The following is a 12,463-nucleotide window of genomic DNA, read 5'->3' as shown; positions in this document are numbered from 1 at the left end:
TCGTTGCCTTCACACTGGAACTCTTTGGTCCACATCGAAGCGTTCAGGCCTCCATAGAGCGCCCCCTGGAGGACTGAAGGAGCCCCGCAGCCAAGATCCCTACAGACCACCTCTGCATCCTGCTGGTCAAAGTCATCTTCACACACTGAGACCCACGACTGGTTAGATTTCACCACCACTCTGCCTGAACACACACCGGTCCCGTTCACCAACCTCACAGAATCTGGAGAGAGAGAGAGAGAGAGAGAGAGAGAGAGAGAGAGAGAGAGAGAGAGAGAGAGAGAGAGAGAAAGAGAGGGGGGGGGAAGGAGGGAGAGAAGGGGGGTGTCAATGTACATGTATCTTATTAAACACGCATGTGCATGCACGCACACACGAAGAGTTGTGGAGGTGAAGTGGAGGTCACTGTTTATGTGTTTTACCCGAACAGAACACCTCCAGTCTCTCAGTGGAATTATGAGACTCCTTTGCTCCACACTCCCTCAGTGAAGATTGAGATCCAACACATGGAATCTTCCACACAGGTTCAACGGTTGCATCAGACCTCCTTTGTGTTGAAACAGCAGAGCCGCAGTTCAGCTGTCTACACACTACAGATGATGACTTCAGGTTCCAGTCATAAATAGAACCCGCTGGTCTCCACTCTTCCTGGTTTTTCACCTTCAGGATACCAGAACAGTTACTGGTTGTTCCTCCCTCCAACATGACGTCACTAGGCTCTGTACAGTGGCAAAAAAGAAAATAAACTACTATTACTTTCATTGTTAAATAGGAATGCGAATTACAAGTATAGTTGGTATTTTACTGTTTTATCTCAGGCTAGCAATGTCATTTTCATGTTCTAAACTAGAAATATGTGCTCCTCTGAGCACAGGGCAATATAGTAGAGGTCAATCTTATCCAATCATGATGACATGTGAAATATTGGACAAGTCTCCCTTGATGACATTACTATAGAGGTAATCAGGGCCGCTGCTGGCCATTTGGGTGCCCTAAGCATAACATATTTGTGGTGCCTTGTGCTTTGTGGTGCGGTGCTGGATTACTTCTTCAATTCGACCAATTCCACAATTCAATTGGACTACGGTGGCAGCAGGAAGTACAAGGTAATAGCCTAAATAGCTCCAGTTTTTCCACCTTGGTGATTCACAACCATGTGCTTATATTGGATGTGATTTCTCATCCCATCAGAATCAAAGTAATCACAGACATGACAGTGTCTGCAGCTAGAGTACATTCCACTCACTGCACAGGAAAGTGAATGATGCCAGGCTGCAGGTGACCACAAACCAGTCACATTATTTGAAATGTTCTTTTCTAGTTTTATGATTATTATTACCTGAGCAGGTGAGTCCAACAGTCTTGTCAGGTGAGCAGGTGGTGTTTCTAGTTGAGTCTGAGGTTCTACAGTCCAGGAGAGCAGATTCGTTGCCTACACACTGGAACTCTTTGGTCCACATCGAAGCGTTCACCTCTCCATAGAGCGCCCCCTGGCGGACTGAAGGAGCCCCGCAGCCAAGATCCCTACAGACCACCTCTGCATCCTGCTGGTCAAAGTCATCTTCACACACTGAGACCCACGACTGGTTAGATTTCACCTCCACTCTGCCTGAACACACACTGGTCCCATTCACCAACCTCACAGACTCTGGAGAGAGAGAGAGAGAGAGAGAGAGAGAGAGAGAGAGAGAGAGAGAGAGAGAGAGATCATTTTAATCATAGAACATTACACTTTTCCAGGACTGCTCCGCTCATCTCTGAAATGCCATTTTTTTAAGAGTGGGGATCTTAGTTGAGATCATTCAAGAATACATTTTCCAACATCACTGCGCACAAATAAGGAGTTGTCGAAATGTAATAACTAACTTTTGTGTATTCATAATTCCTAACATGTCTCTGTAATGGACAGTCAGGACTCGGTAACCTATTAATATGTGAGCATTTTGTTGGTGGTACTTTATTTTGTACTTTAGGTTAATACAACTAAAGAACGTGTAGCCCTCAGTGGCAAGGGAGGTGTGTGTTCTGTGTGACAGACAGACAGACAGACAGACAGACAGACAGACAGACAGACAGACAGACAGACAGACACCTGAACAGGTGTTACCTGAACAGATCACCTCCAGTCTGTGGGCTGAAGTATAAGACGCATTTGTTCCACAGTCCTTCAGTGAAGACTCAGAGCCAACACAGGGAGATGTTATCCACCATACAGGTTGATTTGTAGAACCAACCAGTCTTAGTGATGAAACAGCAGAACCACAGGCTATCTGTCTACACACTACAGATGATGACTGCAGGGTCCAGTCAGAATCATCCACTGGTCTCCACTCATCATGGAGTTTCATCTCAAGTTTTCCAGCACAGTTACTGGTTCCTTCCACCAACCTGACATCTGTACAGAGACGAAAGTAAGCAGTAAAAACAAAAGCTAAATTAGAAAATGCATTACTTTCATTTTAAGTAATCGACACAAAAGATGCTACACATACTCGTAGTCGGATCATATAGGATAAGTTTGTGAAAACTGTGGCCGAGTCTTACACACAGTCTGTCCTGCAGGGGACACAGAAAGCACCACCGGTACGTTCCAAAAATATCTGTCAACCTAAATCAGAGTAAGTAAAGGGGCAGTGGGTCAGGGGTAGAGTGGCCGGTAGAGTAGCCGGTTCGATGCCGGGTTCCCCCAGAGTTAGTGTAGGTTCTAAGTAGGTTAGACACTAAAGGTGGTTGCACACCGGCCGCGTTTTTCGGAAAATCGATAGAAACGCAGCTAAAAATCCGAAAAACACGCTCGGTGTGTGGGGACCTTAACTCTGCCAGCGGTGTGTGAATGTGTGTGTGAATGGGTGAATGTAATGCACAATCTATGTAAAGCACTCTGGATAAAAGCACCATTTACCATTTAAAGCAAATCACACGCATGTTGAAAAGAATGCTAATTAAAGTGATTGGAATGATGCTTCATGTCTCTGCGGCCCATCGTGGTCATGCCAATGAAATGATAGTTTTTGTACTTTCAGTGTGGGGAAAGCATTTGCAATCGTGATGAGATTCAGCTGATATAGGAAAGTGACCTGGTATCTGTTCTATTCTATTTGATGTTGTTCGTTTCATGAATGTATTTAAGTATTCTTTTTGTTTGAGTATATATTGGCTTTACTGCATCATTGCACTGGTTACAATTTGTTCTAGATCCTAGTGTTCATTTAAAATGAGATATTCCTCTAAATCTGGGTAGTAAAAAAAGAAAAGAATCAGGCCACAGCCCTGGCTCTCCTGGTCCCTCTGCACGTCCCTGATTACCTGAGCAGGTGAGTCCAACAGTCTTGTCGGGTGAGCAGGTGGTGTTTCTAGTTGAGTCTGAGGTTCTACAGTCCAGGAGAACAGACTCGTTGCCTTCACACTGGAACTCTTTGGTCCACATCGAAGCGTTCACTTCCCCATAGAGCGCCCCCTGGAGGACTGAAGGAGGCCCATAGTCAAGCTCCCTACAGACCACCTCTGCATCCTGCTGGTCAAAGTCATCTTCACACACTGAGACCCACGACTGGTTAGATTTCACCTCCACTCTGCCTGAATACAGACTGGTCCCATTCACCAACCTCACTGACTCTGGAGAGAGAGAGACAAAGTGTGTTCAACATTTTTATTCATTATTCACAACAGATGAAAACATGAGGACACACACACACACACACACACACACACACACACACACACACACACACACACACACACACACACACACACACACACACACACACACACAATTTATAATGTAGGCATTTAGCAGACGCTCTTAACCCATTCAGGACGGGAACCCTTTTGGTGTTTTAAGCATTGTGTTATACTTTAGTTATTGAAAAGCACAGCACTAGCTTGTAGATCTGCTTTTTTTTTTTATCGTGAAAACGTGTGCAAATCATTGGATTTAAATTATTTCAGAGCAAACGTTTTCATTTCATATGTTCGCTTCTGGGGGGGTCCCTGGAACAACATATTTTCAGATATGCCAGCCACATACATATAATTCTGGGGGTCCTTGACATGAAATAGTTTGAGAACCACTGACATACTAGAAACGTAGGTTTTTCATTTGTAAAATAGTCATCAGGTCTAATTGGGTTAAATTAATCCAGAGCGATTTACAGTAAGCAAGAACAACACGGTGATACAGCAAATACATAACACACACACACACACACACACGCACGCACGCACGCACGCACGCACGCACGCACGGACGCACACAGATAGACATGAATCAACGGATGGACAGACGTATGGGGACAGACAGACAGACAAGCCAGATCAATTTAATAGCAGACTGTACAGATTACTGTTATTGTTGAAGTATTGTTTGTGTTACCTGAACAGATCACCTCCAGACTGTCAAAGGACTCGTCAGAGCTCATTGCTCCACACTCCCTCAGTGAAGACTCAGTACCATCACAGGAAGATATAATCGACCATACATCAGTATGATCATCAGCAGATCTACTTTGTGTCGACAGAGCAGATCCACAGTCTATCTGCCGACACACTACAGATGCTGCCTTCAGGTTCCAGACAGTCGACTGATCAACCCCTCGTCTCCATTCTCTCTGGTGTTTGATCTCCAGTCCACCAGTACATTTACTGCTTCCTCCCACCAACCTAACATCATCAGGCCCTGTACAGAGACAAGTGAGAATACCGTAAGTACAGTTACACAAAGTACTATTACTTTTCCTTACAAAAAGATCCTAACAAAGAGTGTAGAACTGTAGATGTCAGGCTATCGAAACCATATCCTTGTGTTTGTTTTCTGTTTTAACTGATTCTAGCCCCTCCCTGTGTCTGTGTCCATAGTCGTGTCATAGTGTCTGAGCAAATAGACAATGTGTCAAATTTTACGTCATGCTGATGTGCCCCTCACTTCACATGGGTGTGATTTTTCAAATAAGATTTTGGTTTGTAAAGCTGTCCTATTTTTGTCCAGCTATGTCCAGCTTTCAGTGTTTACACAAACATTGGATACAAAAGTGTGTAAACCAAAACATTGAGGACAAAAGTGTGTAAACACAAACATTGAGGACAAATGTGAGGACGCAAATTGTAATTGGCCGGAATGTGATGATGTATGATGATGAGAGCGCCCCTCACTTACACACGGGTGTGATTTTTTATTATTACCTGAGCAGGTGAGTCCAACAGTCTTGTCAGGTGAACAGGTGGTGTTTCTAGTTGAGTCTGAGGTTCTACAGTCCAGGAGAACAGACTCGTTGCCTTGACACAGGAACTCTGTGGTCCACATTGAAGCGTTCACTTCTCCATAGAGCGCCCCCTGGAGGACTGAAGGAGGCCCACAGTCAAGCTCCCTACAGACCACCTCTGCATCCTGCTGGTCAAAGTCATCTTCACACACTGAGACCCACGACTGGTTAGACTGCACCTCCACTCTGCCTGAACACACACTGGTCCCATTCACCAACCTCACAGACTCTGGAGAGAGAGAGAGAGAGAGAGAGAGAGAGAGAGAGAGAGAGAGAGAGAGAGAGAGAGAGAGAGAGAGAGAGAGGGAGAGAGAGAGAGATCATTTTAATCAAGAACATTAATGAGAATCATTTCATTTGAATAGAATGAAGGCGTGAACGAAGTATGCCATTGTTACAGGAGGCTATTGATCTGTTATCAGCTAGGCAAAGCAGTAGCCATGCAGTGGGAAATCAGCTTTTGATGGGCACAGTCTAAGATGAAATAAATATCACTTTTGTGGGGCAGGTTGTCGCAGACCCCCAGTGAATGGGCTCCAATTTTGACAACCCGTGCCCTGCACGGTCCATAGACCGTCCATGCAGTCACCAGCGATTATATCAGAATACAAACCAGACACGCCCCACCCGTCAAATTAGGGACCCATTGTAAGCCCTGTTACCCGTGATTACATAAATAGCCTACAGCCAGTCACTCAATTTAAAACTGTGTTAAAATGCTTTTGACACAAGACAGCAGCCGTCAACAATAGCGGTACATTCAGTGGTCAAGTTCGTTCATAAATCTACACGTCAAGTGAAGAACGGAGGAGTGAGCTTTCCATATAGCCACGCGCCAGAACGTGCATACATGCAGTACGAACGTGTCGTTGTATGCATTGTCAGATGATTTTTATTTGAAGGTTAAACAGGATGATAAATGTGTTTTTGTGAGTTAAGTCAACTGACCGGCGTGCTGTGTTAAGTTACGTGCTAGTGCTATGAGGATGATATCCCAAAGCGCCCTCCCGCTCATAAAACATATGTTGGACTCGGGCCGTAAATTAAAGCCCTTTATAAGTTTGCAGCATGTGTGTGTGTGTGTGTGTGTGTGTGTGTGTGTGTGTGTGTGTGTGTGTGTGTGTGTGTGTGTGTGTGTGGTGTTCACTGTGTGCCAGTGTCTGGCCAGCAGCTACGATCCGAATCTCTGGTGTTTACACAGAAACGCTAATAAACAACTTAAATGTTAAAAGCAGGCGTTGTGGTTGTGTGTATATGCTAATGGTCAATGCCTGTGTGCAGAGCAATTGCTCAAGCCACTGAGGAGAACCATCCAGAACAGACAGGAGTGACTGACTCACTGACCGGTTTCCTTATTATAGTAGGATAGGATAGTGAAGGTAGCAGATCTACAAGCTCACAATGTGTCACATCGGAACATGTTGTGAACTTGTAGATCTGCTATTTTCACTGTATTTGAAAGTGCATTTAAGTGGTTAAACTTTTCCCTTCCTAGAGATGTCTTTGAAATGTAGTGGAGTAAAAGTATACAAAAATAGAAGTACTTAAGTAATAGTACTCAATACAAGTAAACATACTTTGCTACTGTCCACCACTGTGCATAACAGACACGGACATGAGTTTCAACAAAGACACAGACAGACAGACGGACGGACGGACGGACAGACAGACAGACAGACAGACAGACAGACAGACAGACAGACAGACAGACAGACAGACAGACAGACAGACAGACAGACAGACAGACAGACAGACAGACAGACAGACAGACAGACAGACAGACAGACCAATTAAATGAACTGTACAGATTACAGTCATTGCTGAAGTGATTGTTAGTGTTACCTGAACAGAATACCTCCAGGACCATTTTGGAAGTATCAGACGTCTTTGTTCCACACTCCCTCAGTGAAGATTCAGATCCATCACAGGACACTGTCATCTTCCATACCGGTTGTGTTGAAGCAATACTCGTGTTGAATCGTGTTGAAACAGCAGAGCCACACTCCATCTGCCTACACACTACAGAGGATGACTGCAGGTTCCAGTCAGACCGACCATCCACAGGTTTCCAGTCTCCCTGGTGTTGCGTCTCAAGTCTACCAGTACACTTACTGCTTCCTCCCACCAGCCTGACAGGCTCTGTACAGAGACAAGGGAGTAAGTAGTACAACAACGTTTTATTTCATCAAAAACTAAAGGTGACGTTATCTCAGAGAGTTCAGTGTCTTTTTGAATATCTTCAATATATTTAAGTTGATACTTTTTGAGTGGTGCAACCACTCCTACAACCAGCAATGACATTAATGAGCACGAGAATGAGTACCAGTAGGGGCGCTGTTGTGCCAGAAACAGAGAGAGAGTGCTGCAGTTGCCTGCTAATGAGATAGAGAGGGGGGGGGGGGGGGGGGGGAGTTGCACCACTCAGTTCACACGGGTGTGATTTATTTCTCATGTATCTCGTTTGTGTTATATTATAGTAAAATATGTATCTTGTTTTGTCAAGCCCAATATGTCATGACATGAAATAAATTGATTTAACCATAAACAGTCACAAAAAGGCCAATATAACTGCATGAGGAACGCTTTAAACGATTTATTTATGAACGTGGAAAACTCTCCCTCTCTCTCATCTGTGCATAAACCCTCTTTTCTCATCTGTCTGTGCGTAGGCTGTGGGCCTGTGGGCTGTGTGTTATTTGCAGAGCCCTCCATACCTAGCGTAATGAACTGTGATGACAGTTGCAACCATTTTCTTTTTAACAGCAAATTATGAAGTGGTCATTGTGGCAATTTATGAACTTAACTAAGGTTTATTTCATGCATGGTCCTTTTTCCATTATAGGTTACGAGAAGGGATGAGGGGAGAATATTAAAGCTGAATATATATACTGTATATATATATATATATATATATATATATATATAAATTTACCTGAGCAGGTGAGTCCAACAGTCTTGTCAGGTGAGCAGGTGGTGTTTCTAGTCGAGTCTGAGGTTCTACAGTCCAGGAGAACAGACTCACTGCCTTTACACTGGAACTCTTTGGTCCACATTGAAGCGTTAACTTCTCCATAGAGCGCCACCTGGAGGACTGAAGGAGCCCCGCAGTCAAGCTCCCTACAGAGCACCTTCGCGTCCTGCTGGTCAAAGTCATCTTCACACACTGAGACCCACGAGTGGTTAGACTGCACCTCCACTCTGCCTGAACACACACTGGTCCCGTTCACCAACCTCACAGACTCTGGAGAGAGAGAGAGAGAGAGAGAGAGAGAGAGAGAGAGAGAGAGTGAGAGAGAGAGATTTAATTAAAAGAAGCTCTTGGTCTATCTATAATCTATGATGATTTGTAATCTTTGTTTACCTGTTGTTGTTACTGTGTTGTGTGTTTGTTCAGCCTGGAGAGCTGAAGGGAAACAAATAACACAATCAATTAGCTTCACAACAGATAACGTGGATTGTCTCTATTACTACATTGTCTCCACCAGGTCGGGCGTTACATTTCGACCCGTAACTCTTGAATCAAAGGTTGTACAATCACTGACATTCCCTGGATTCCTTGGATCATGACAACTACCCACACAGTCAATGCCCACCTCAGAATGAGTATCAGAATCAGATGGAAACACCCAGTTCTCTTTTCTCATTGGACAATATTTTCCCCCAGCGATGGGCTCCACGCAAGACGTTAACGTCACCAAAGGCCAGCTAGCTGGCCCTGGCACTTGAAAGAACACGCCCAGCAGGGAAAACTTGAAATCTGATTGGCGAAGGAAATCTGCATCAGGAAAGTGCAAGGCCAGCAGAGAAGGCCTTGCTGGCCCTGACGGCCCACCACTAAAATACATGTGTTTCAATGCAGCGACGTTGTCCCACTCCCCAAACTATGTGTATATTTGTATTGGTGGATATCTGCTTTGTGCCTGTTCCTGGAATATAGCTATGGACGGACGACACATTTTGTTTCACGAAGTTCCTGCCACACTTCATATTTGAGGATTGTTCACGGTACATTACGGTATAGTATTACTTCATAGCATGTATAGCCTATAGTTCAAAACCTCAAACGGCCACCATCAAACAGTATAGGCTACAGTGAGTAAGAAAAATCTCTGCTGTGTGTCGTTAAAGGACATTTATTATCACCTGGCTTTCAGACAGAAGTATCCTACATAAACTGATGTCTTACCAGATAAACCGTGATGGCATGAGGCCAGCTGCTGTGCTAGGTCACCACTGTTGTTGGACCAATCATCAATAAACTCAGTCGAAGCATGTCGGTTTAATAAAATGAAGTGTTCCCGGATCTCTGCTTTTTTTCTACAAATGCACTGACTATAATGAATTGTTTAGTCCAAACATTACAAGTCACAGGACATTTCATAACACTGTGTGTAAAGTTCTTTTGTAATTGCCCAACAGTAATTGCCCATCAGTTCTAAATGTGTGTGTGCACTGTGCATGGACTTGACCGAAATGTGGCCTTAAACCTAGGCTTACCATACGTCCTCTTTTGGGGGGCTGTCCGGGCAGTCCGGGGGGGTTTTATAAATTCCTTCAAATGTCCGGGGTTTTACACCACGTATCGCCTGTATATGTATCGCTACGCTCACAGACCATTCAGACCAATGTGTATTAAAATGCACGTTCAATGGTTCGTAGTGTAAAAACACTGTGAGAGGTGGACTTTCAGCTCGAACCCCGGAATGTGTATTATTCATAACTCTGCATGCGCTGCGCGCTGAGTCTGACAGCACTGGTCCCGACCGCAGAGCAGAGCAGAGAAAGGCCCGCTGGCTGCAGATAGACTGTTGTGCTCTCCGTGAGGAAAGCTTGACATGCCAAAGAACTATCTCATCATCATTGACATGCAGAAAAAGTAGGCTACTGTTTTCTTAACTTTGTGACTGACCAATGAGAAGCAGATTGTATTGTCTGCAAAGGAACTATGTGTCTGTCACAAATAAAAGTTCTGTCCTGCAAGCCCATGTCATGTCAACAACACAGACAAGGCAGCTGTGCGCGAGGTGAGTCCTGCAAATTAAATTGACCCAATATTATTTTGTACAACCTACAGTAGCAAAGCATAAGATAATGGTTTGGAGAATAGGCTGGTCTCTCTTTTTACAAGAGATAAGCCATTGCATACAGGTTCTTAAACTTTTTAATTTCAAGGACCCCCATAACTCTGAGAGTAAAACCAGATGGACCCATAAGAGTCCCATTTGATTCCATTTGTACAGTATCAGAGTTAAAAGTTATAAAAGGGTCCATTTGGTTCCTTTTCTAGGCCTACTAGTACACTCTCAGAGTTACAGACCTGTAAGGGTCCATGATTTGGTTCCATTCGTACACTCTCAGAGTTACAGACCTGTAAGGGTCCATTTGGGTCCATATGTTACACTCTCAGAGTTACAGACCTATAATGGGTCCATTTGGAACCCCCTCAAGGTACCATGAGGGTCCCTGGATCACACCTTTGAGAGCCACTGCTTTAAATAAATACATAACTAACTAACTCATCTTGACAGCTTGTTTACAAATGTTTGTAAACAAATTACAAATAGTTTATAAACAAATTACAAATAGTTTATAAACAAATACCAAAATATTTGTAAACAAATCCCAAATGTTTATAAACAAATCCCAAATGTTTATAAACAAATACCAATTAAATGCCTATATATATGGTATGCCTATTAAATAGGCCTATTAATTCAGGACGAGGGAACCCCTTTTGGTATTTCAAGCATTATGTTGTACTTTAGCTATTGAAAAATAGCATATCTACAAGCTCATAGCGCGGCACCGAATGCTGGGCTACGAGCTTGTAAATCTGCTAATTTTGAAAAATCGTGAAAATGTGGCGCAAATCTTTGAATATATATTCTTTCAGACCGTTTTTAACTCAAATCTTTGCTTCTGGGGGGTCCCTGGAAAGACATATTTTCAGATGGGGGTACATGGCGAAATACAGATAATTCTGGGGGTCCTTGACCTGAAAAATGTTGAGCACCATGACTGACATAGAAACACATGTTTTACAGAAAACTTTTAGGATTTAGAAGCCATTTGTTTTTAATTGTTTACATTAGTAGGCTATTTTATTAATTAGTTTTTTGTTTTTTTTACATTGTTTGTATGGTCTGTTGGATGTTGGTTGTTTTAAAATGGACCTCCATTTCATTTTTACCAATATATTGTACTCAAAAAGGACTCATAGCACGACACAGAGTGCCGCGCGCTATGAGCTTGTAGATCTGCTATTTTTGAAAAATCGTGAAAATGTGGTGCAAATCTTTAACTATAATTATATTCTTTCAAAGTGAACATTTTTAATTCAAATATTTGGAACAACATATTTTCAGATGGGGGTCCACGGCCAAATGCATATTATTCTGGGGTCCTTGACATGAAAAGGTTTGAGCACTACTGACATACAGAAACAGGATTTTAAGAAACTGTCATGAATTAGAAGACATTTGTAGTTATATATTTAATGCAGGTGTCAGAAACAGTTAAAGGACATTGGAGTACAAAGTAATAAGTGTAATCAGTGTAAACACATGTATAAGATGTGTTTTAGTCTCTGAGTCTCTACTCACAGCAGTCTGCAGGTTCGTCTGAGCCGTCCCCACAGTCATCTGCCGTGTCACACTTCCACCACAACGGAATGCACTTGTAGTTCTTACAAGCAAACTGACGGGAGAGACGACACACATCTTTAGAATGACTATCGACAGCAGACACGAGACCTATAAAGACATAAACGCGTATAACACAAGTGAACTGGAGGTGAATCACCTGGCTGGCAGTGCAGCTGGACATGCACTGCTTGTTGTCCGCTGCCAAGTAGAAGTAGGTTGGACAGGAACACTTGTAGCCTCCTCCAGGTGAGAGCAGACACAGGTTACTGCATCCTCCATTGTTGGTCTGGCACGGATGAGCAGACACTGCAGGAAAACATGTACACATGTAATGAATATGAGAGCCCTGAATACTACTACTGTACTACTATGATACAATACTACTACTACTACTATTATGTTATAATACTGTTTAGGGGTGCACAGTTATGAAATTATAATGACCGATATCCGATCTCCCATTATTTGCAGGGTCATATCTGCCGATACCAAATCTGACCAATTCCGATATTATACAGAGGGCCACAATGGAAACAAGCCTATAGGTCCTCTAGGGGCTTG

At 43.4% G+C, this 12,463-nt stretch overlaps 1 protein-coding gene across 1 annotated transcript in view; it reads right to left on the bottom strand.

Moving 5' to 3' along the window:
* Positions 1-8,552: 8,552 nt before the first annotated feature.
* Positions 8,553-12,463, bottom strand: part of LOC308328894 (low-density lipoprotein receptor-related protein 1-like) — a gene marked incomplete at its 5' end in the record, with an annotated part of 24,741 nt that continues 20,830 nt past the window's right edge. Inside the window, 3 exons of the mRNA XM_080783006.1 lie at positions 8,553-8,661; positions 11,861-11,954; positions 12,060-12,208. Of these exons, the coding sequence (XP_080639132.1) occupies positions 8,582-8,661; positions 11,861-11,954; positions 12,060-12,208 (323 nt within the window). The 3' untranslated portion in view covers positions 8,553-8,581. The remainder of the gene's footprint in view (positions 8,662-11,860; positions 11,955-12,059; positions 12,209-12,463) is intronic.

This window comes from Protomyctophum bolini (genome assembly GCF_963924005.1).
Source record: "Protomyctophum bolini genome assembly, chromosome: 14".
Classification (NCBI taxonomy): domain Eukaryota; kingdom Metazoa; phylum Chordata; class Actinopteri; order Myctophiformes; family Myctophidae; genus Protomyctophum; species Protomyctophum bolini.
Note: the sequence above shows the minus strand (reverse complement) of the source record. Positions and strands in the feature narration are given on the sequence as shown.